At 41.7% G+C, this 23,677-nt stretch overlaps 1 protein-coding gene across 1 annotated transcript in view; it reads right to left on the bottom strand.

Annotated features, from left to right (window-relative positions):
• Positions 1-23,677, bottom strand: part of SLC7A11 (solute carrier family 7 member 11) — a 57,785-nt gene that overhangs the window by 5,047 nt on the left and 29,061 nt on the right. The window contains exons 7-11 of the mRNA XM_062574787.1: positions 7,833-7,956; positions 6,564-6,667; positions 5,998-6,094; positions 3,209-3,358; positions 1,294-1,471 (exon numbers count right to left, since the gene is read on the bottom strand). Coding sequence (XP_062430771.1) covers positions 1,294-1,471; positions 3,209-3,358; positions 5,998-6,094; positions 6,564-6,667; positions 7,833-7,956 — 653 coding nt within the window. The remainder of the gene's footprint in view (positions 1-1,293; positions 1,472-3,208; positions 3,359-5,997; positions 6,095-6,563; positions 6,668-7,832; positions 7,957-23,677) is intronic.

The following is a 23,677-nucleotide window of genomic DNA, read 5'->3' as shown; positions in this document are numbered from 1 at the left end:
ATAGGTTTAAAATTAAGGAGGCCAGATTTTGCTGGCCTTAAATTAACTAAAATCATTTCAGTAAATGTTTTCTGCCCTATTACCTATGGACTTCCCAGCATGAACTGAGAGGGAAATTCATAGATCATATAATAGACACAATACATGTTTTAATACATACATACACATATATATATACATATGCATATATGTGTAGCATATATATACATACATTCAAATATCACTCACATATTCTTTTTTGAGTAGCATATTCTAAAACACCCTTTACTCAATACTGAAGCACTGAAGAAAATCCACATGTTTTTATTCAGCAGCTATACAAAGAAACAAACTATTACTGAAAACTCAAGGGTTTGGCTTTGTTTTGTTTTGCAGCAGAAAAGATTTTTTTCTGTTTTAACAAATAATCCATCGCTTCTTAAATATTTTCAAAAATGTCTATATTTTCATTTCTGTTTTGAAAATTGCCTCCATTTTGGTAAATTCACATCATGTTGAGTCACAAAAAAAGAAAAAGCTGAGGGGTTGTAATAAACAGTACTGATTTTTTTTTTCTTTCTAACTGAAGTGCTTCGAAAAACTTCTCCAACACGTCAGAACTTTCACAGATACTTTTAAAAACTTTCAGAAATGATATCAAGATGATTTTCGGTACACTTCAGGTGTGAAATACTATAGCTTTGTCCCTTAGAAGTCATTTTGTCATGAAGCACTGCCACAGTTTCCACGGGTGTGTGTCAGGTACTGTGTATTTTGTCCTGCCTTTGAAGCTGTCACTAATCACAACCCCCTGGACCAAGCCTGACCTCATCTGTCCCATGCCAAATATTCCCCTGTGGCCCACAGACGTGTGGTCCCAAAGTGAGCACCGAGCCTGTCCTGTCATCACAACCATGACACTTCCAAAACAATTTCCCTATCAGGAAAGGCTTCCTCTATTAGCATAGGCAAATGGCCAGGAGAAGAAGGTCAGTGATTTAAAAGGAATCAGATGTTTGCAGGGGAGGGAGATGAGAAAGGAGCAGGGGAGAGATATGCAGTTATCTGAAGAACCTTTTGCTTGGGAAAAAAAACCAGTCAGTCTCTGTAGCTGAAGGCACAGGCTGCTGTAAACCTCTCTCCGTAGTTAGCTGACACTGATTGTCAGTGGCAGACCAATGCTATGGCATTCACCAAGGAGAAATGTGCATTGTAACCCCCAGATCGGAGCAGCGGAGAAGCTCTGTCGGAGGGATTTCACAGTACAGGGAGCCCTGAAAAACTCCCAGAGCTGGCGAGGAGGAGGGGACTTACCTAAGAGCTTTCTGAACCACTTCGGCTTCTTATCCCATATGATAAAGAGGTAGTAGGCAGGAACTCCAGTCAGGGTTATTGCAAATCCAATCCCTGTGTTGACTGGATCAGAGTAAAGTGACAGTGCAACCATGAAGAGACAGGTGAAAGAAAACAGTGCTGGTATAAATAGAGGCACCTGAAAGATAACCACAAGAACAACCATTACTTTACATTGGCCTTGTTATTGAATGACAATGACATTTAATGTTCCATGCAATGTGTAATGGATAAAACCCAGCACTACAAGATAGTTCTGGAGAAATACAAGTATCTAGAATATCCATGCAAAATGCAAGCGACTGCAAAAAGTAAAATAAGCAGAGGGCTATGCATTAAGTACCACAGCAGTCTTTTAAGTACACACCAAAATACTGTACAGCTTTACATCCTTCAAAATGTAAGGGCTGTAAATATGTTACATTATGAAAGCCCTTTCTCTAATCTTCCATTAGGTAAGTAAGCAGCACTAACTGTAGTAAAGATTTCCTCTTTGATAATTACCTATTAGAAAACATTTTAAAACACTGCAAGGAGCTCAAGTCACCTTTTAAAACTATTAAGAACATATTGATTTTCTTCCTAAGGTAAAAATCAAAATCTGGCAGAAGGAGAGCAAATTAAACACCATTTGACTAGTGATAAAGATATTTGATAGCATTTTGCTACTGATAGCTACTGAAAAAGCACTTTCTGACAGTATGACTGATAGTGTTATCAGTGTCAGTGTTCAAAGCACAAAAAATAGCAATATCAAATTAATTCTCTCAATTTTCCAGAACACCACTACAATCACTATCTTAGCACTCCTCTGAAGGAAATGCCTATGGGCATGGCTTGTGAGATGTTTGGTGTAATGGAGAATTGGCAAATTCCTTGGAGATTATTCCCTTCCTTTCATGCCTTGAAGCATTACCGTTCTTCTTTTGTGCACTGTCAAAGCACTTTTTTAATCAAAGCAAAGTGGGTTGTGCCATTGACCTTCTTACTTGCTGATCTGTCTACAAGAATGGAACAGCACACATTCTTAGTCCTCTGTAAAATAGGCTTCCTGGCTATATGTATAAATAGGGAAAGAGTCCTCCACTTTTATTCATGATGGACATTATCTTTCCATACACACAATGGGTCAATTTACTTTTTAAGATGCTACTTACAATAAACAAGAAGGGTGGCAGAATCAAGGCCAAAGTGACTATTGTGCTGTTCGCCAGACTATTAGCATTTTCTTTCTGGGTTCACAATAATGGTGTCAGCAAATCAATTGAGTCCCAAATATCACAATAAAAGGACTAGTAACTTATTTGCACATCAAATTGGCATATTCTATATGGGATAGACAATGTAAATGAATGATAAATGTTTAATATTAATGCTTATGCCTGACATGAATACTGGAGGCAAAATTATTCAGGCTTTTATCTGGGCAGACTTTAAATTGAGGACTGGCTGAAAATCAGGTTGGCACACGTCACCCTAAGATTTGCAGTGTGACGCCTATGCGAGTACATAGCACTAGGGGTATTTTCACACAGCTTGTTAGAGTATAAAGACCTCAACCTGCATCACACTGCCTCAACACGACAGGCAGGCAAAACCGAGCAAGCATCTTCACAGCCACCTCAGGTGCTCCCCCACAACCACCGGGGAGTTGGAAAGAATTCTCTTTCCAGAGGACAACTCAGCCAGGGTAATCCTGCCGATCTGGCAGGAAAACACAAGGAGACTCTTCAGTGTAAAAGACTATTTTCTATTAATTCTGTTTTTTTCTGAAAAGAAGGTTAACTTTTTATCAGAAAATGCTGCTTCACTGTCTGGCTACACAATAGATACAAGGGAGAAGGATTCATGTAAAACAGGCGAGAGCGGAGGTTACCTTGAAAGGACGAGGCATATCAGGACGTTTATATCGGAGATAAATCAACCCCGCAACTGCTAGTCCAATAAAAAGCCACCTGGCAAAACTGAGGAAATTCAGAAGGCTGTAGAGATCCCCATTGAACAGCATCACCATCGTGAGAGGGTACTGCAAAAGAAATTCAGAGCATCAGAGAGTTTCAGTGCCTTGACCTCTATAATTTTTCGGCAGCGATACCGAACCTTTCCACGGAGACAACTGCCTTTTGCACGTGACCACGTGCATGATCAGCACGTAGCTGAGGTGGCCAGGTGTCTTGGGGAAGTGAAGGGAATCGCCCAGGCCCACCACGGAGACGGGGCAAAGAGGGCCCAGCTGGGGTTAGCTCCCTGCCGTGGGACACTGGCTGTGCCCACAGGGTCGACACCAGTTTGCGTTGTCAGCACACCTTGCAGGCTCATGAGGCGTAGACTTCCTGCGTGGCTGAAACGCAAACACTTTAAGCAGAGGGAGCATTTAGGTGTCCCTCAGGAGGCTACTGAACAGCAAGAAGGGGAGACAACCCTAGGCTAAATACATCCCCTCATTCAAGAGGTGTTCTGGGACACGTAAGGCACCTCTGTGAGGCAGGTAAAAGCTTATGGATAAGCTCAAGTGTCATACCTTGAGTTAGGTGATTTTTATAGGCTACCTGGAGCTAATCTATAGACAAAACATGAATATTTGAAGCCTGGATCAACTGTGAAGGGCAGTCCACACTAGACACGAGATGTGTTGTGTCTGAAATGACAGTCCTGGCATCCTGGATGAAGGAATGAGTCTCCTTTACTACATCCTCGTGTTTAGAAAAATGGAAGATCCTGGTGGTGACAGCCTCTGTAGCTTCATAATAAGGCAGCTAGGTAACATCCACTGCGGATATGGTGAAAATCTAGCATAAATCTTTATGTCAAGAAAACTGACTTGTATTAGTTATCTCCAGCCAAAGTCTGGCCCCTCCTCTCATTTTTCTGTTTTTTAAGCAGTGAAGACAGCAGGGATTTGAGCAAGATGGATCAATATTTCAAATATGGGTCTCTGGCTTCCAATCTCTACCTACACAGTGATCGGTTCTTTACACACAGATATTAAACAAAAGAATTTCTCTAAAGATCAACAGAATTTTTACCACTGACTTATATTGGGCTGGATTTCTTCTATGTAGACTCAGGCCCTAAAGTTTTAAAATTCAGCTATAAGCATGGTAATGCAACAAAGGGCCAGGACAGTGAACAAGTGCTACTGAGAAAAGAAAAAAAGTAGTGCTACAATAGGATTGCATGGTTTCTTGGAGTTGTTATGCATACATCTATCAAATAGCAGCATATATGTAATACAAAAAATTCTGAATTCCTAAAGACTCTTTTACTTCCCAAGCCTAAAAGATGAACATGCTCATTTTTTGAATTTCTCCTCAAGAGTTCTTCCCATTTTTACAGATTTTAGATCTCTGCAGGAGAAATAATACAAAAAAATGCTAAAATGCACACTGTCAGCACAAAATATATCCTGCAACTACTCTGCTTGTATTGGGGCAAGAAGAAAATGACAATTTCTGAAGGAATGCCATCTCATATGAGAATCTGTGGCTTTTTCAAAGGAAATTAATGCACTAGTGTAACAGGATCAGATGCAATAGTAGAATTTTTTTTTTTCAGGAAAAAAATGCATTAACATATTCAGTGCATTTTATTCCAGAGAAAACAGTCAATGCAGTGTACAAAAAAGGTGTGGCTTCATCTAAAATAAAATGTGAAGTAAATGCTTATATAAAATGAATTCCATTAAAAATTTTCATCAAAATTATGTTACCTAACTTTCAAAATTTGGATGCCTACAGTTGTATGTGTACATATAAAATTCAGCACTTCAATTGGCACTTCAGAAGAGCACTTTTAGAAATCTAGTGCAAAAACTGATTTAAATTCCAGTATAAGCATCTCATCATGCTAATGCACGCTCAAATATACACACGCATCTTCTACTGGGATTAGAAATCCACATGAGTGCAGAGGTCTGCCCAGACACATTACAGTTATTGGCCCCAAGAAAAGGGGCTGAACACCCACCAGTTTCCAAACAAGATTGCATACTAAGTGCATATCCCCTTGACGTTATGCAAACTGGCTCAAGGCTTGTATTTCGTCCAAGTATTTACATACAAATTAGCTTGCAATGCAAACACATAGCCAATGTCTAGTTCTGCCTCTGTTGTAGAAATCAGTAATAGGAGTTCCTCTCTGATTCCGGTGTTTGCCCTCCGACAGTTCACACGCTATTGCCCAGGCACATGCTTGCTCATTTTCTAATCACCGATACACGGCACTGCTGAGGGCTCCCCCTGCCATTAGCGTGGTGCAGAATTGTTCGCGTTTTTCACTGTAAGGTGGTTTATAATGAGCCTTTAGGGTGCTCCCAGATGCTGGTGTTTTGCTGCACTTTCAGCTAAATGAATCCTTCCTTTTTTTTTTATGAATTTGTTTCTCTGAAAGGCAACTAGCTAAGCACTAGCAGGTCCCTAAAAATACAGGGCAGTAAGACCTGGGTTAGGCAGCAGCCATAGGCAGTCGAGTGCTGCTGCCAAGAGGAGATGAGAGAGCAAGATGACTCTCGAATCTCAGTCCTCCCTTTCCTGTTCTCTGCCCTGCCCAAAGCCCAGATATGCGTTAATAAATGAGACCCGAGCAGTGCCCAAATTCTGTCTGAATCCTCTGGAGCAAGGCTATAATATGAATTCTTGTGCAGGAACATTTGTTTGTATGATTTACCAAAACAATGACAGCTGGCAGAGGAGTGTGCTTGCGGACATGAATCATGGAGAGGATTTCCGGAAGGTGACCCTCGCGGGAGGCAACGAAGAACATCCTGGTGGGAAATAAATGCGGACAGACTTTAAATGTGCTCATTACTGTGACAGGCAAAGCAGCTCATGAAAGTCATAGAGCACAGCAGTGCTTCTGAGGCTTCTTTAAGATATTTGGAACGGAGAGAGTAGCAGAGAGAAGCCCGTATGCAGAAATCAAAGCCATCTCTGAATGTGTGGCCTCCTTACGTTGTGAGCAGTGTTTCAAATTGCTTAGTATTTTCCCTCCAATAAAGAGGCCATTAAATGCTGCACTCAAAGGGATCCAATATCAAACTGTTCAAAGGGTTTCAGTAATGTGTTATTAGAGACAACAGGAACAAAGAGGGGAAAATCCCCACAGATGGTAAACATTAGAGTCATTTTTCATTTCCTGATAAAGGGATGAATCCTCTTCTCGTTTCCTCTTGCTTCCTTACTATGCAAGTATACCCCATGCCTTTCAACCCCAGTAATATTAGCATTTCTCACCTGGAGACAGCAAAAATGCCACCGTTCATAGAGCCAAAGCAGGAAAGAGCAACAAATACTGGTACAGCTAAAGAAAAGTTTCCCATTAAACGTTCAGCAAACGTCTGTTAGAAGAGAGAGAAATATGCAGTGATTTTTTCCCTCATAAAACATGAAAATAATTTTACTTTATTAACAAGTCATTAACAAGTATTGTAAGTTTATTCATACCCCTTTCTGCAGCCCCCACTGAAACTTGTCCCGTGCATTTGGTACCTCTTTTTCTTTATGGCTAATGCCTCCCGCTCTCCCCCAGTACCTGACTGCGTATGGCAGCCTGCCAACCGCAGCAATGCTGCAGAGGTGGAATCAGGCCCTGATTTAGGTTGGTTTAGATCATTATGACTTTCAAAGAGAAGACCCAGTCTGAATGGGTCACATTCTGATCTGCATACCTAATATATTTTTCTATAGCCTTCAATTTACTTAGCTGACACCATCCAACAGTATATGCCATCCATGCACATTTCGTTGTCCCAGGCTACAGTAAGAGCCTCAGTTTGGGTTTGGGGCACCACAGGAGATATGCTTAAATTTCTTGATGCTTGCAAAATGTTTTGCTTCTAAATCTCCCATGAGCTACAGAATTTGGTCATTTTTTAAATGTCACATCAATTGAAAAAGCCACAGCAGTATCATTACTGGAAAGTACATGCAAAATTTTATTTCCTCATTGCAAGTCAGAGAGCATGAATATAAAAATGAGTGTCATCATCACAAATCAGGAAAAATAATCAAAGCAGCATTTCCAAGCCAGGCTGCTTTGCAGCTCCCTCTCGAATTCCAGTATTCACACCAAACCCCTTCTTAATGACTCAGGACACACATTGTGCAGAGAGAACTTTACTGCTTCCTGCTACAAAAGTAAGTGCAGACCTCCTGCCTCCTCAAATCCCTCTGTGTTGGCTGCTTCTCAGGAGGTCAGCCCACAATTTAGAGAATTTTTCAAGCGTGTACTTAGCTGTAAGTTTAAGTCCCGTTGACTGTGTTATCTTAAGTAAATAAAGGTGGGCTAATACTATGTTTTAAATACTATCAGGGGCCTTAATTGCCATCCCATACATCAGTAAGGAACCAAACTAAGTTCTCCCGGATGCTAATACAAAAGAGAAGCCATACAAAAGCCTAACTGGATGTGTCCCACTGATTTTTTTTTCCTGGAAATAAGAATACATCAACAAACAAAACTGCAGCAGGGATATAGCTTTGTATTTTTCTTCTGTAACTTACCACTGCTACAGCTTTTGAAAGCAGCAGTTCCCCAGCACTGATTGTAGTGAAATAAGCCACGTTTGTTAACACATAGCCAACTGTGACGATAATCATTGAAATGCATATTGCGAGGGGTATGTTTCTGAAATACACAAGGTAGCTCATTATTTTGCAATCTGGTTGCTATTCCCTGAACATGAAACAAATAACATGAGAATGAGCACTAATGATGGTGAATGCATATTTGGTGATCCAAAAATATCATAATTAGAAACTGCTAGCAAAAATAATGCATCTAAACCAAATCACTTAGGCAAAGCAAATAGCTTTATAACCAAGAAGAGCTGAGAAGCCTTAGGGGATGGGGAGAGGCTCTGGTCCCCAAATCTCCTAGACAAAAAGTATTGCCCACCTAAGAGGTCAGAGCTACCTAATTGTATTGACATCCAAGCTGAGACCAGCTAGGAAGGCCACAGGTATCAGGGCTTGAACTAGCAGTAAGGTGGACAGGAGACCTGGATGGTTTGGCCCTGGGTCTCCTGCAGCAGCAGCCCCGGCAGGGGCCCAAGGCAGCAGTCCTCTCTCCAGTGCCTGGCTGGGTGATGCGCCTGCTGGCAGGAGGTGGCCCCCCACCCTGGAGCTGGAGGTCTACAGCATCTTGCCATGATGAGAAATGTCTCACATGCAAAATGCTGCCCTCTGCTCTGCAATTCTTCCCTTGCACACATTACCACGTCCCAGTCATCTGTCTTGCTTTACAGAGATACATGAGAGCTGAGATACTGTTCCCAAATAGGAACAGTATGAAATTTCACTTCTAATAGCTTAGCTAAAAGACAAAAAAACAATAACGCATGAATAAATAATAACATCTAACTTTTATGTAGTGTGTCCTCCCCGATGGGAAGGCAAAACATCAGAATTATTCCTGTTCTAAAGCAGAGGAACAGAAGCACAGTGAGGTGCAGTGAATTTGTCCAAAGTCATCCTACAGGCAAATGTTCAAATAAAGAACAAAACCAGGATGTTGTCAGTGCTGCTTTAGTCTTTTTCCATGCAGTATCACTGCTAGACTGAAGTGGTACCTGCGTCACACCCAGAAGAGAGTCAGATCTGAAAGTGATGTTTGGCTCCTTCATTCCGAGCCAGCAAGCCGCTGTTTGACAGACCGGGTATGGGCATTGCCTCTGAGGAGAGGCTGCGAGCTGCTGCTCCAGGGCCCGCTCCCTCCGACTGACTGTATTAAGATTGCTGTTGAAGGCATGCAAAGGTTGCTACATTTAGCAAACTTTGCTGTGAGCATTGCCTGATCAAGGGAGAGAAGGGCAAGATAAATGAGGAATTCTGATGTACCAGAAGAGTCTACAAGCACAGTCCCAAAGGCCACTCCTAATTAGCTCATGGGACAAAGTCACTTTTGGAATCCGACATGAAGATCTATTATTTCCTGATTTTTTCCTCAAAGAAATAGAACTGGGTCAGAATTTAAGGATCCTCTTCACCACTAGTCCTTATTTCTCAGAGATATACTTAACATAAGGATGCCTTTATAAAGCTGAAAGGAAGCTATAAATTGAGCTTAAAAATAATAAATAAAACAGAGGCAATATCACTGTTGCTCATCATGCCCATCTTAGAAACTGTGGTGTCAAGTACTATATTAACCCAGACACGTAACTAGTAAAGATGATCATGCTGTATTGCAGTATCAGGTCTGGGTAAACAAGATGACATTGCATTAATCCCCTGCTACCTCAAGCCCATGGTTTTGTGTAAAGAAGCTAGACAGAGAGGAGCCCATCACTCTGTAGGATGCACTTGCTGATGCGGAAGGCAATGGCAAGGACCAGAGCAGATAACCCGGAATACAAGTGCTCTATTGCTAGAGAAACTTCAAAGTTGCTGGCTCAAGAAATAGTGCAAAACTATATGTCAATAATATGGTCGGGTGAAAAATGTTTTTGTAGCTCTGTTGCCAAATATTTTACAGCCAGTTTGGTTAAGGTCCTTACCTGACCCAGAGTCAACTGAGTTCAATCCACCTAGCACATCTGATTCAAGGTAAGGAAATACAGTTTCAAATCTTCTCAGAACAGAAATTTGAATTACATCTTCTGCACCAGAGATGAACCTTTCAACCACTAAGCTACAGGATAAACCCCATTAACCCCAGCATTAAAAGTTTCTAGCCTATATTTGAACTATTTTCACAAACACCCTTTCAAAGACTGAAAAACCATCTTCTGGCAAACTTAACAAAGTATCTTTGCCTATTCTGTTACCAATTATCCAGTTGCCTTCTTTGCTAGGTACAGCCACTATTCTCTCTTGAATTCAAGCAGTGCAAATGTTTGGCCGCTTGGGTTAAAACCTTCTGCCCTATATATCAGATACTTTACCAACCTTTATACAGTACTACCCAACGCTTCTGATTTTAATCCCAGTCTATTTCCTGCAAAACAAAATGGTTGTTTAAAATAAGGAACTGTCCCCCATACTTCCAAACATGAGTGTCCTTGAGACAGAGTCCTGCCTCGTTACGCTGAGCAACTAACCTCCGCTCATAGTAATAGCAACAACCAAAAAAATCCTCCCCAGACAAACCAGAACTAGTCAGAAGGTACCATTCACTGCAAAGCCTGAAGATCATAGCTCCTGCCTTGAGCAGCATAAGGGATTTTGTGACTTCCAAGCTTCTGAGTGAAATAAGCAGTCGGGTTAGATCTCCTTTCGTCTCCCAGCGGGAGCAGGTCCTTAGAGGGCTGCAGTACACTAGCACATAGCACAGTCGAGGGCTGCTTATTAGGCCCTGCTTTCAGTGACAGATTTAGACAAAAATGAAAGGCTAGTTTCAAGATTTCAGGGATGAATTTCACTGGTTCATTTCTTACTGACACTCGAATTCAGATTTACACTTGGTCCTTGAATCATCTGAAAGCACAGAGAGACAAATGTGAACTGTATGTAAAAATACTAAGTGAGAGCTTTAATCGTGTCTATTCTATCCATTCAATTTAAGAGGCAGTTCCCAGTTTGCAAGAGAATACCATTATCATACTTTTCGCTATGAACTACAGTCATTGCACCAGCAGAAAAACTACCATTAGCATTAAAGATTAGCTCCTTTCCTTAGAGGATCACATCACCAATTTTCCTGTATTTTATATGTTCTCTTAGACTTCCAAATCTTCTCTCCAAATCAGGACAAATCATGCCTGAGTTCTAGTCTCTGTTAACTTACTACTCACACCCAAATCCTGCCTTTCTAATCTATATACAAAGCAATTTCAGTGAAGAATCATGACAGTTTAAATAAAAGGCGCATCTACCTTTTTTTTTTTTTTTTTTTTGACAAGTTACTGAGGCGTCTACCTTCACAGAGAAATTAGGCGTCAGGAGTACAGCTGCTCAGCCTGTGACTGCATGGGGCTGCAATGCATTCCCATGCAGTGCTAAGCACTACCGTATGGCTTGCGAGCAAAATTCCTCCTTCTAGAGTCTGTAAAGGACCCTGGAGCCAGGGCATAGGGTTCAGTTAATCAGGATATCCACTGGGCTTTGGATTTGACCTTAAGTGTCACAGAATCATCTATCTTTTGATAATCTGTTCTGCTCCTGCAAATATTTTTGAGAGAAACACATAGAGAAGACCAAGCAAGCCAAAAAAAAAAGAAAAAGAAAGGCAGAGAACCTGGGGATAAGAAGAACAATATCAATAAATCAGCTGAGGAGCATTCCCAGAAGTCTGCAGCTCATATCTGAGCTTAATGACAGGTTTTATAACAACAAACAGTAAGTGTTAAGAGCTGTGACCACTGAAGGCTGATATTTCTATGAAACAAAAAGCACACAGTCAAAGTATGCCCCACAGATTCAGTTGAGTTCACAAGCATAAAATATGTTGTCTGCACGTCCTTTGTTGTTTAGCAGCCATGCCAAAATCATTTCCTTGCACTCCCTTTAAATCTGGGTGTTACAAATGCTCAGTCTGGGTCTACTGTCCTGGGAAAGACTGTGTCAATGAGACCCAGTCAAGAAATATAAGAGAACAGTCTGGACTATTAGAGAGACTAAAGAAACAATTATTTGCTAGTAAAGTTAGATGAGACAAATCACATCTTTTCTGTGTTATCTTAATGGTGGAAGATAATTATGTTACATTTAAATAAATATATAAATATAAACAAATGTCTCATATTCATATATCAATATAAATAAATGTAACATATTTTTAGAAAATGAAAAAGGAGAGAAGAAAATTCCTAATTCCTTCACAAGGCTTCCAGAAAGAGCTTTATTTGGTTTGCATGAGCATGAGCCTGTAGGTTCTGTATTTCTTTAGTCTGTTCAAAATTTACCACCACAGGAGTTTCAAGATCCTTCTCAAAAGTTCCCTTGTGCAATAATTTATTCATCATTTGCAATCTGTTAAGCAATTTTCCAAACAAACTGTTTCCAGAATTTGGCACTCTTAAAATCTATTCATCCATTGCACAGTCCATAGGGCCAAAGCTTGGTTGAAGAAGTCACAAGTACAAATTTATCCAAATAACCTTATGTAGGGGAGAAAAAATACAACACTAAAGACAGCAAGAAAGCCCTGGTAATTAAAAAACCCCAGGACTTCAGTGCAAGACCAGATGTACAGTCATGGCTTGGTAACTACCCTGCTCCAGAGTCCAACCTATTTCTCTAGGCCTTTCAGGGTGGCCATTCTTGTTGCACAAAATGAACACGGTGAGCTAAGGTAATTCTGAACCCTGGACAACAAAGCAGGATTTTCTGACATAAACTTCCCTTTGCTGCGTGTTTTTCATGTCTTGAGCCTACTAGACAGCTCATTACAGTGAAAGGATCAAATGGTTCCCACCACATAAGAGTATGAAAAAATTACAAGCTTACTCATCTGTTATAAGAGACGGAGTAAAATGAGCACCCACAACTTAGAAGGATGCCCCCTCCCAGGACAGAATCAAAATCAGGAGTCAGGAAATATAGAGGCAGAAGGTGTGGTATGATCACAGCACATCTTGAATCCACATATTTGTAAATACTAACGTGGATCCAGGCTTCCCCCCTCCCTTTTTTTTTGCAATGAGCTATTATTATTTTGTTTATTGTCATGAACATGCTCCTCAGCAGATCGCGGCTTCTCTCCTTTCACTGCCTCCCAGTATGCTCTATCCTTATGTTCCAGACTAGAATTGCTATTTGTGGGCTTGCAGCTCAGACACTATTAAATTGTGTGACTTCTCTTTATCTTCTTTTGATTGTGATTTTCCAGGGGAGAAATGAAAAAGGAAAGACTAGCTATAAAGGTGTGCTCTCATTTACCACCACATGCTCCATGGATGTTACTGCTGGAGTGAGAGTTAAAGGACCTCATTCTCCATTTCGATGTGTTGGTTCTGTATGTTTGACATTGGCAGAGATACAGCAGCACGCCACTGGCATAATAGAGGGAAGAATCAGGCCACAGTCTGCCTTTAAAGAGTTTCTCACTTTCTTTCACCTAGTAAGAAGAGAAAAAGGCTTCTAGTGTGTCTAATTACTTGCTTTCTTCCTAGTGTTTGACTTCACTGGTTTGGATTATAATTGGTTGCACTTCATAAAAAGGGTTTTCTATGACCAACTGGCTTCGAAGGGTGAAACTGTGTTATAAATGTGCTGGGAAGGGCAGTAAATTTCATTAACTTCTCAAATGCTTGCAATACCTTTTCCAGTGGGATTCCCTAAAAAAAGTGAATTAGCGTAAATTTGCTCCTGGCTAAAACTTAAGACCTAGAAGAGTACCAACCATAGAGATTAACGCTGTTCACCATAGCATCTTATTCTACAAACACGTCTAGCTGCAGCACGAAGCAGAAACAAATCTGTCAACAGCCCTTGAGAGCCTGGGGTAATTGTTACATTCACAATGTTATTTGTTTTATTTTATTAGAGATTTGAACCTGGCAGCCATCACATCACGTACTAGCTCCCATTGGTTATCCAAATCGCACCAGAATCAGGCATTCATTTATGTCACGGTCCAGGGCATAAGTCTATCTCTTTTATAAAACACTTTTCTTTGAAGAGCAGTGGACCGAACTGGTTCATCTGGAACTTGGAATAAAAGCTAAAGAAAGATCTTACGTTCAACATGATCCTGAATCTTTTGGCATGGAGTGGCTAGCATTCCTAGTATTCCCAAGGAAAACTAGGACAATATAGCAGTTATTGAAAATAACAGCTAAATCCACAAAGGAACACTGAGATTACAACACCAAACATTAGACACGCTGTCTCTGCTTGGCCATACTACATTGCTTGCAGAGCAAGTGCACAAATACTGTTAAGCACCAAAAAATAATAAGCACAAGAGGTAGCACACAGAGCTGCTGAAGCAATGTGAAATGCAAGTAAAAGGGGGGTTTATTTTTAAAAATGCACTTTTAAAAATGAAACAGAGACATAAAACATAAGCCTTATACCATCCTCTGCGACTTCTCAGTTGGTTCTTTGATAAACCGCTTCCGTATGTCCATCAAGCACCAATATCAAACATCCTCAGATTATCTCTGGCGCATCCCGATTGTATAAAGTTCACTACAGTTTCCAAGAGATATACGAATACTCAAACCTGGCTTTTATGTCACACTGTAAATTGACCCTAAGTCCCACCCGTCCCAAGGACTTCAAGGTCCCAATGACCCAAACTAGCTTTTCTTTCTTATTGTAATAGTCAGGCCCAGTCACCCCCGTATGGAGTCAGGCTTGCCCTGGGGAACTCTGGATTACTCTCAGGTGTGCTTGTCTATAGATAACAGAGGAGACTTTACTGGTGAAAAGTCAGATCTCAAGAGACCGGGCAGCAGCAGGTCAAGGATCTGTATTTAGAATTTCCATATAGAAAATAACAGCGAAGATCCTCGGTCCTTCTGTGGGTGGTGGCTGTCATCTCTAATAATTACGTATGGTTGTTCGTCTTTAGAGACAGCACCATTAATTTAAGGTATTGCAATAAAGGTATGGCTTTAGAGTGGACCTCTAATTAAAAGTGCACCTTCTGCTGTCTTTCACAAACACTTGTCTTTTAAAAAGCTGCCTAGCCTAGGCCCGGAGGATTCGAATGCAAATATGTTGCCACTCCTGGGTTCTCAATCATCACTTTGATGAACTACTTCCATGCATCTGTTAAAAGTCAGTGCTTTGACATCCTGTGTTTATTTCTTTTGTGAGAGAACTTTATGTACTCTAGAAATTTTGTGACCTTTTCTACCAGAGACCCAAAACCACAGATTTGTCTTTTATTATGTGTAGCTTGCTTTCAATCAGGAGATGAAGGGAGCACCTCCGCTCTTTCACGAGCTCCAGCATTTTACTTTCTTCCCTAGCCTGTTTTCTGAAAGTGCTTACAGCACTGCCGATAGCACAGATTATGATGAGAAGCAATAGTAAATCACAGCGCTTACTTGGAGGCAAGGAAGCTATAACCGCAAACTTGACATGAGATTCTAAAAATAAAGCATCAGCTTGCACCAAGCTCACCTATGGAAACGAAGCGGAGTGGGGCATTTCAAAGCATTTCCTCCACCCTGCACTGCATGAACCTGCTCTGCAGCTTCCTCTTAACTGCTACGCACAAACACACACCTCGCTGTGCGGCTTCAAATAAATGCAGTAAGCAGGAAGTGAAGATGTAATTGCATATTAAAAGTTGTTTTATTTATTGCAGAAGGCTCTGCTGGGAATTTGAAATGATGAAATCTCTGAGCACTTCATTTACGATCGGGAATCTGCTTTCCCCAGGCAGAATCACTTTTAGCAGGAAAAGGAGGAGTCTCCTGAAGTTCCCTGCAGATTTACTATTAACAAAGCTGCAGTCCTACATGACTGCTTTCCCGCAAAGCACAAAAACTGCAGTAGGCAAGGAGCTGGCAATAACTGGAGAGGAATTTAGCAGTATAACCAAGAGAATCTGAGATGGGAAATGGGTAGATCAGGCCTCGCAGCTCGGAAACCTAGGCCAGCAGAGAATGACCACCACGTTAATAGTAATGCCGTTGCCAGGGAAGAGATTATGGTGGCTGCAAAATGAATCCCGTTAAATAATATACTGGCTGCAGCACCCCCGTTCCCACACTGCCGGAGGTGCCTGAGCACGTGCAGGCAGCGGGGCAGAGGTAGAGACGGACGCTGCCTGGACCTGTCTGTGTTTCTGTTGTCTCTGCTGAGGACATGTGTTTCTGATTTATGGAGCGGCAAACGGCGCAGTGACACTTTGAGTAATGCAACGGAGCAGGCTGCCGAGGCTGCGATCATCCGCCAAACGAACCGCTGGAGTTCAGAGCCTGGAAAAAACAGCCTGAATGCCAAGCACCTCGCTCGCCTCGTGCCGAGGGCCTGGGGCAGCGCCGCCCCCTCCTTCCTGCGCTCGCGCTTTTGAGGAAGCACCGCCGCGAGCGTATTAGTAACTTTGTACCGTAACACCGCAAGACAAATGCTTCAGCGCGCCGGGAGGACTCTGTCTGCATGTGGGCGCGTGTGCAGAAGGAGCCAGATTTTTCGCATTTGTTCAATTCTTTGACATTTAATTTTGAACAGGAGAGTTTCCACAATGACAAGGTTCATAAAGGAACAATTTGCTGCTGTACTTTACCATTGATATTTCGGCATGAATGGAAATTGCACCATTCGGTGATGAAAAGAGCAGCTACTTGTAATAAGGAGCACCATGGAAACTGAAATATCATTTACCAAGAAAGGCTCTTCTTCTGAAGGAATTCAAAATGAAAAAAAATATGGTAACTGTGGGTGCCTTGAAGCATTGGTATTTTAAAAGCTATAAAATTATTGTAAAGTTATGAAATTAAAGGGAGATGTTTTAACAGTATTGCATTGCTATGAAGGGGTTTGTCCAGCAGGTAAACTGGTTTTTGTGTCTGAGAAGCAAGGAAATGAGGCTCTTGTTAGGGATGAGAACTCCAGAAAATTCCAGGTGTGAGCTGGGCTACTCATTTTTGCCATGTCCAGTAACTGGAGGCCCCTGAATGGTGTTCAAACGTGAAAATATACTTTAAAATATATATAATTACCTTTATTACTTTAGGAAAGGAAATAGCACATAGCTGAAATCATCTCTCATTAAAATTTCATAATGCTATTCTTGAACTACAATCACATACATAGGAGAAGAGCATATATATATTTTTAGTGTCCAAGCTGAGAAATCTTAAATGTAACCCTTAGAGAGTTAATACTGAAGTCTTTCTGCAGATCAAGTTCCTTAAAGATATTTCAGATTGGATAGCGACAAGAAATGGTCAGAATTATTAACCTGTTTCCAATGATCTTGGACAGTATGGTCAATGAGACTTAGGAATTTAAGAGCGCTCATCTTTGCGATGGCATGCTGTTCAGGGAACCCTCTGTCAACGATGCACTACTCTTGCATGCTGAAGTCTCAAAACAAAAGTGATAATGATGGTTATACAAGACTTGCTACACTTCCTCTTATTCTGACTCCAAAAAAGAAAAAAAAATGCAAATAACCTATTAAAAACTGTCTAATGGTGCCATCAAAAAGCCAGGCAGGCAAACACACAAACAGCCCTGTGTTCTGGGATTCAAGAGCACACTCTCCTTCCTGCCCTGCACTGCTCTTGCTGACACTTTATGTGAAAGCAAGCCCAGAGAAAATACCAGGTAAGTGGAAGAGGACAAATTTAGGTTTTGGTTCAGCAAAAATGCTTGCAAGGCCTGCTCCAGTAACCAAAATGAGCACAAAGTAGATCACAGGATTTGGGCCTTCAGAGAGAAAAGTATTTTCTAAGAAGCAGGGAGAACACTTAACTCATTGGGCTCTAGAGTGGATCCTCGAGGCCATCACTGTGTGTCTGATAACAGTCAACGCGGTGCCTGGGCGCTCTGCAGGCAGCTCTGCTCTCCTCTGGCATAGCCTCTACCTAGGGAAAAGACTTTCCCTATGGCCTTTACAATTACAGACAAAGGATGCTAACATGATTCTGTTTTTTTTTTTGTTTGTTTGTTTTTTTCACATCTATAGAAATACTTTCTTTAGATCCACAAGAAGCTCACCCTTTAATGATGTTTTACTCAAGAAAAAGCAGTTCCATGGTCTTCAATGCTTCCTTGTGGGTAAATCTTTAATTTTATCTTCTTTTACTTAGCATCTTTTTTTTCTGTAAAAGTAGGTATGAAAAAACAGAAATGCCTGTCCTTCCTTCACTATATGATACGTGTGATTCTTCTTTTCTCTAAAATAACCCAACTCAGAAGTTACATCTCTTGTCACACCAGAGTGTTCCTGTGCTCCACCATCCTCATGATCTATGGAAGTCTCTCCTTTGCTGTTATATCCTTTCAAATGTCAAATGATGGTATCAAAACTATTCTTCTAAGGGACACTTCATTCCATCATACTTCAAAAAATTAAATACTGTTATTATATAGTTTTTTTTTTTTACAACAAGCAAAACATAATGACAAAGTGAGGATGCAAATAACAGTACTTGTTCAACAACAAGTGTTACAAGTGAATGAGGATTGACATAATAGGCCACAGCAGTGCAACTTGTAAAATGCAGATTATTCACTTCACAGCTCCTCTGGAGCCATTATAATCCTATATAAATCCTCTTAGTTTACAGTTCATGGAAAGAGGCTACACTGTAATTTAAATGATTGAAAACCCTTATGGGATGTTAGTTAACAATATTCTTTTCTCTAAATAAAATACCACTGTCACTGTGTATTTAAAATTCCAGAATACTGAAGGCCAAATACCAAAGTGCAAGTTACACTGGAAGCAACCTACTTCCAGAACATCAGCACACGCATAAAGCGGCTGCCCTGGAGGGAAGGGGTGTGCGCTGGACTGTGAATCTGAGCGCTCACAACTATATGCACACATCCGAGGCCGAGATGCACAAAGCCCGATTGTCTTGCTTTGGTGTGACTATTACACACTCATAGACATATCACTTAAATGCGAATCAGCAATTCACTACCGATTGAAGCTGAACAAGCAAATAAGACAACCCTGTTGAATTTTTCATCCAAAAGTGCCTGTGATAAAAGTTGAATACATTATTCTGCTAGCTGACCAAGAGAACATATTTCTTTTGGTGTGTATGATAATACTATTATTACAGCCGTTTTTACTACACTGTTTTAACAGAAGATAACTACTCTTGACAGCATGGCAGGTGGTCATAACTGCTTATACAGTTATAAAACTGTATGCATATGAATACCACTTAAGACCCTACTACCCTTGCTATTTTAGAAGTCCCTTCCTTTGCTGGTTTTCTTCCTCCATTTGGTATTTTATACAGTCAAAGAATGCCATCCCACTTTCCCTGTCAGGTAGTTGCCATCATCAGCCTATGGAAGTTTTAGAAGAAGTTTAAGTAAAAGGTTAGTATTAATGGCTTAACAAGATGCTAATATTGCACTAATGTAGTACTAACCGAGTCTGCACTTGGTCATTTCTGAGGCTCCGCATTAAAGGGAAAGGAACGGGAAACGAAGGGGGTACAGAGCAACTCTTCCTCCTCTGCCACTGGGAAAGGAAGCCCCATAGTACAGACCAGAACATTAAACCGTGAATTAAGCAAGTGGTCGTTGCTTACGTAGCTACCCAGAGGCCGTGGGTGCTTGCGTGCTTTTACAGGCAGTGGGAAATGTGCGTGGGAGCCCTGAACAGAAACTCCCCTTTTTTCTTTACACAGGATGCTAACTGTGCTGGTGGCACCCACTAGCAGAGACTGACCTACACCCACCCAACTTCATAAGGAATTTCTTGGCTCCTACTGGGTTTCACTCTGACATTTAAGTGCTACTTGAAATCCAAATTCAAATCTCGGACCAGCACTCAGGAGAGAGCCCAGAATCCCCTCCCCACCAGCTAAGCACCTAAGTACTGCACTGGTTTGCTAAATATGGAAATACTGACATTATGGGAATAGGGAAATAGAGGGATTAATGTGAGAGGAAACAAAACTCCCATTTTCAGGTAGGAGAAAGGGAAAACCTGAGGGTCTTGCCTACAGTGCAGAGCAGCACGACCGTGAAAGAAGCAGTATAAACCACACGTGCTTTCATTCCGGGTTTGAATGGTGATACAGCAGCTGTGAAGGCTCGTGGGCTGGCCGCTTTAAGTGCCTATCTCAGGTGATTGGTACTGTGCTAGTGCCGGGGGGGGGGGGTTGACGCTTGCATCACCACACTGCACCCTCGCTTTGCGAGAAGAATAAATCCACAGGGCCTAAGGCAATAAATGTGGGCGCCTGGGGAGAGTTAAAGTGACTGCGCTCTGTATCGAAAGGTAGGCGCTGAAACACGTCATGTGTACATATGTTTTGTTACCTTATCCTGCTCTGAGCCCAAAGCAAAGCCTGACCTCAGTTTTCAGCCAAGTACAATTGGGCTTTTCATGCAAAGCGTTCATATACAAAGAGATACAATACATCATAGTTCATTGGAAAAGAAGTTCCAAAATTGGCCATTCCTACCTAGCCAAAAGGTTTATTGATTTGGCCTGATAGGTTTGAAATGTCAGACTCATGTTACAGTGCTGGAGCTGAAGTTACAAGCGTGTGAACGTAAGTTTAGCTGATCCCAAATGGGACAACTTTATTTTTGTTCCACCTGTTAATTAATCTGATGAGTTTACTTGCTTTCCTGCATATCCTTAATGCTCTGCTCCCTCACCTCTTTTCAGGTGGATTCAGTCAGGCCCCTGGGTCAAGCTACCTGCTTGTGAAAAAGAAAGAAAAGGTCTAACCAAAGGCTGGGACCTTCACGGCAGCCAAGAGACAAACTAGCTTAACCCTGAGACCCCCGCGATCTCTCCAGTAAAACAAAACATATCTTACAGCTCTGGAGCCCTGTTTCTAAACAGTACATCAGAAATTTTTATCTCTGCAGTGAATATTCAGCTGGGAAACTCAGAGAGAGCATACTGCCAGCTTCCCGTGCAGCCACCTCTAGAGGTCCAGATGCTACGGGCCTGGGTGAAGCTTACGTTAAAATAGACCTGCATGTATTTCAGGTGCCAAAACGGTGAAAACGAAGCTAAAGGCAGAGCAGGGGAGACGCGGAGGGTTGCGCCGCTTTGCTGTTGCCTTCCATTAGCCTGCGGTTAGAGCCGATTAGGATTTTGCCAGCTCCTCGGGGCGACTGCTAACAAACGTTTGTTTTACTTCTCCAGCAGGGCTGATTCACGGTAACAGTGATTCACATAAACAAACCTCGAAGCAGGGGAAGGGCAAGCACACCTCGGCCGGTTATCGCAACAGCAAGCGAAGGGAGCCACGAGGGCGGCGGGCACGCGAGCCGCTCTGCAACGCCAGCGAAACCCCGAGCTCGGAGGCAAGCCACCGCCGCGGCCGTAGCTGACTGCCTTTCTGATTTCTGTGCCAGCGCCTTTGGCAGTATCTTTATTACACTTTTAAAGCATGGAAGGCTATTAGTCTAACAACCTACAGGGATCAGAAACCGTATGAGACAATTAGGAGAAGCTGAACAGTAATAACTGGGATAGAACAGCACTACTAATATCAATACGAGTATCCTAAAACCTAGCACCTCAGCACCGATCTAACCCTGCATCTGTAGCACTCATTTTACTTTGTTCTTCTATTTTTCTATTTATTTGTCCTTAAGCATCCATCCCAGGTACATGCTGTAAGTTAACTCTGACTGTAGGAAATAATAATTAATTCTACCAAAATAAAACAGAACAAAAAGATGGAAAAGGCTACTAAATTTTTCTTTGTTATATCCTCAAGCCTTAAGGATTTAAATCTGCATTTCCTGCTCCTGAGTATTTCCATGGCCATCAGCTGGACTTCTGTGTGAGCAGGAACATTTTATACAAGGAATATAAATGTTAGAACAGGTAAAATTACACAAGTGACCTTGCCTCTTTCCATAGAGAGTGAATTATTAGTGTCTTCAACAGTAATTTTTTGAGACATCCCCATTGTCTTAACTAACGATCAAGGTACATCTTTGAAACCATTATAGACACTGCAGATTATATTATTCTCTTTTCTAATTGATATTTACACATATTGATTGGCCTATGAGTTTAAAATCGGTCACAAGTAGCTCTTCATTGCAGCCAATTTCTAAATGGAACTTCATATTTCTGCTACTTTTTTACACTAAAATAGGAAGATAACAAAGGGAACATAGAAGAGAGAAAGACAGAAAGTCGGGTGATTTTAACATACTGTTGGATTGCCTTCTCAGAGAACCAATTCAAATGCCAAATTGCTGTTTAAAAAGCAGCCACCTCTGACAAGGATACTAGTGCCTGAAAACTGCACCCAAAGATCACTTGTCTCTCATGGTGTGGAATTGCACCAAAGGCCTCTGCATTGATATGAGCACCAGAAAACATACAGTGAGTCAGGAAAGGCAAGGAACTGTGGAAGGAAAAACATAGAAAGAAATAATAAAATAGGTGGGCTGTACATGACCAGCTCTCCTAGGCATTATAGACTGCACTGACTTTCATTAGGTCAGTCCCATCCTAAATATGCAAGGGAAACGCGCAACCTTTGGAAAGCAGCATACAAATACAGCAGCTGCCTGAGACTGTTTGCAGAGGTAAGAAAGAGGAAAGGTGCCCGACAAAATCTACAGCCTTTATGTTATTCCTGCTGCAGATGCCTTTGTTCCCTTTGATTCCTGTTCCAGATGACAGGTGAATTCGTGCAGTGAGTCATTTCCCCAGCCTCTATACTGTCTCTGCATATATTCCTCTGCTGAAGTCAAAGCACTACTCAGGCACAGAAGTGCCTGTGTCAGAGGCAAGGCAGGAGATTCAGGTTTGCAGGATCCTTCTCTGCCTGTATGGTCGGGGTCGCATCAGACTGGACCTGTACGGCACACCTCTAGTCAGGACACGGGGGACAGGTTTTGTCCCAGGTGTGTATGAGGAATTTTTGTGAGCATGGAAATTAGGATTAAAGAACTAGATCTGTATCTTCAGTGAATCATGAGATATTCTGTAAGGATCTCCTTCTCTGGAGATCTTCAAGGCCCGCCTGGAGGCAACCCTGTCTAACCTGCTCTAGGTGACCCTGCTGAGCAGGGAGGTTGGACTAGATGATCTCCAGAGGTCCCTTCCAACCTTACTGATTCTATGATAGCTAGTGTGCTGGAGCTCTCAAAACCCGCAGTGCCAAAGCTAGGGCTACACTGCAAGAATATTAGATAACTCAGGGTATCGAATCTAAAAGTCTAGTTCCAATAGAAGTGAGGTCAAAATTACTGACCATTTTAGTTTGGGTTACCAATTTCAATTCCATATTAAGCTTGTCCCTCAGTTTTAACTCAAGCTGCTAACATAGTTAACATCAATTTCCCTTCCTCATTCCAGCCAGTCGGAAATATTTTAGTGATTCACTGACCCTCACCAAATCCTACCCCAGATAATCCCTGAAGCAAGCCCAGAAGCGAGTTGCAGCCTTTTAAACATTCGTTTGTCTCACATGGGGACTATTTAATTGCATCCACCGTTGGCAGATCCAATAGACTATCAGAGTTAGGGCATTAACAGCACCTCTCCCAAGGGTGCTGTGCTGGAGAGGGAAGACATAAGCAGACAGCTGAAGCTAGGCTCAGCTGAACCTACCAGAGCATCTGCTCTGCTGCTCGAGCAGCAACCTTTTTCCCAAGATCCTTTTACTTGCCATCCTAAGAGTTCCCTTCACTGACATGCAGCAGCAAAAGTGATATAACCCTGAGGGAAGTCTGGTGGATCTCTATAGAAGCTTATTTGCAGCTTGGAGTATGAAGAGAATACAAGAAATATCCTATAATTAAAACATAATTGTGTTAAGAAA

Source organism: Rhea pennata, chromosome 4 (assembly GCF_028389875.1).
Source record: "Rhea pennata isolate bPtePen1 chromosome 4, bPtePen1.pri, whole genome shotgun sequence".
In the NCBI taxonomy this organism is placed as follows: Eukaryota; Metazoa; Chordata; class Aves; order Rheiformes; family Rheidae; genus Rhea; species Rhea pennata.
Note: the sequence above shows the minus strand (reverse complement) of the source record. Positions and strands in the feature narration are given on the sequence as shown.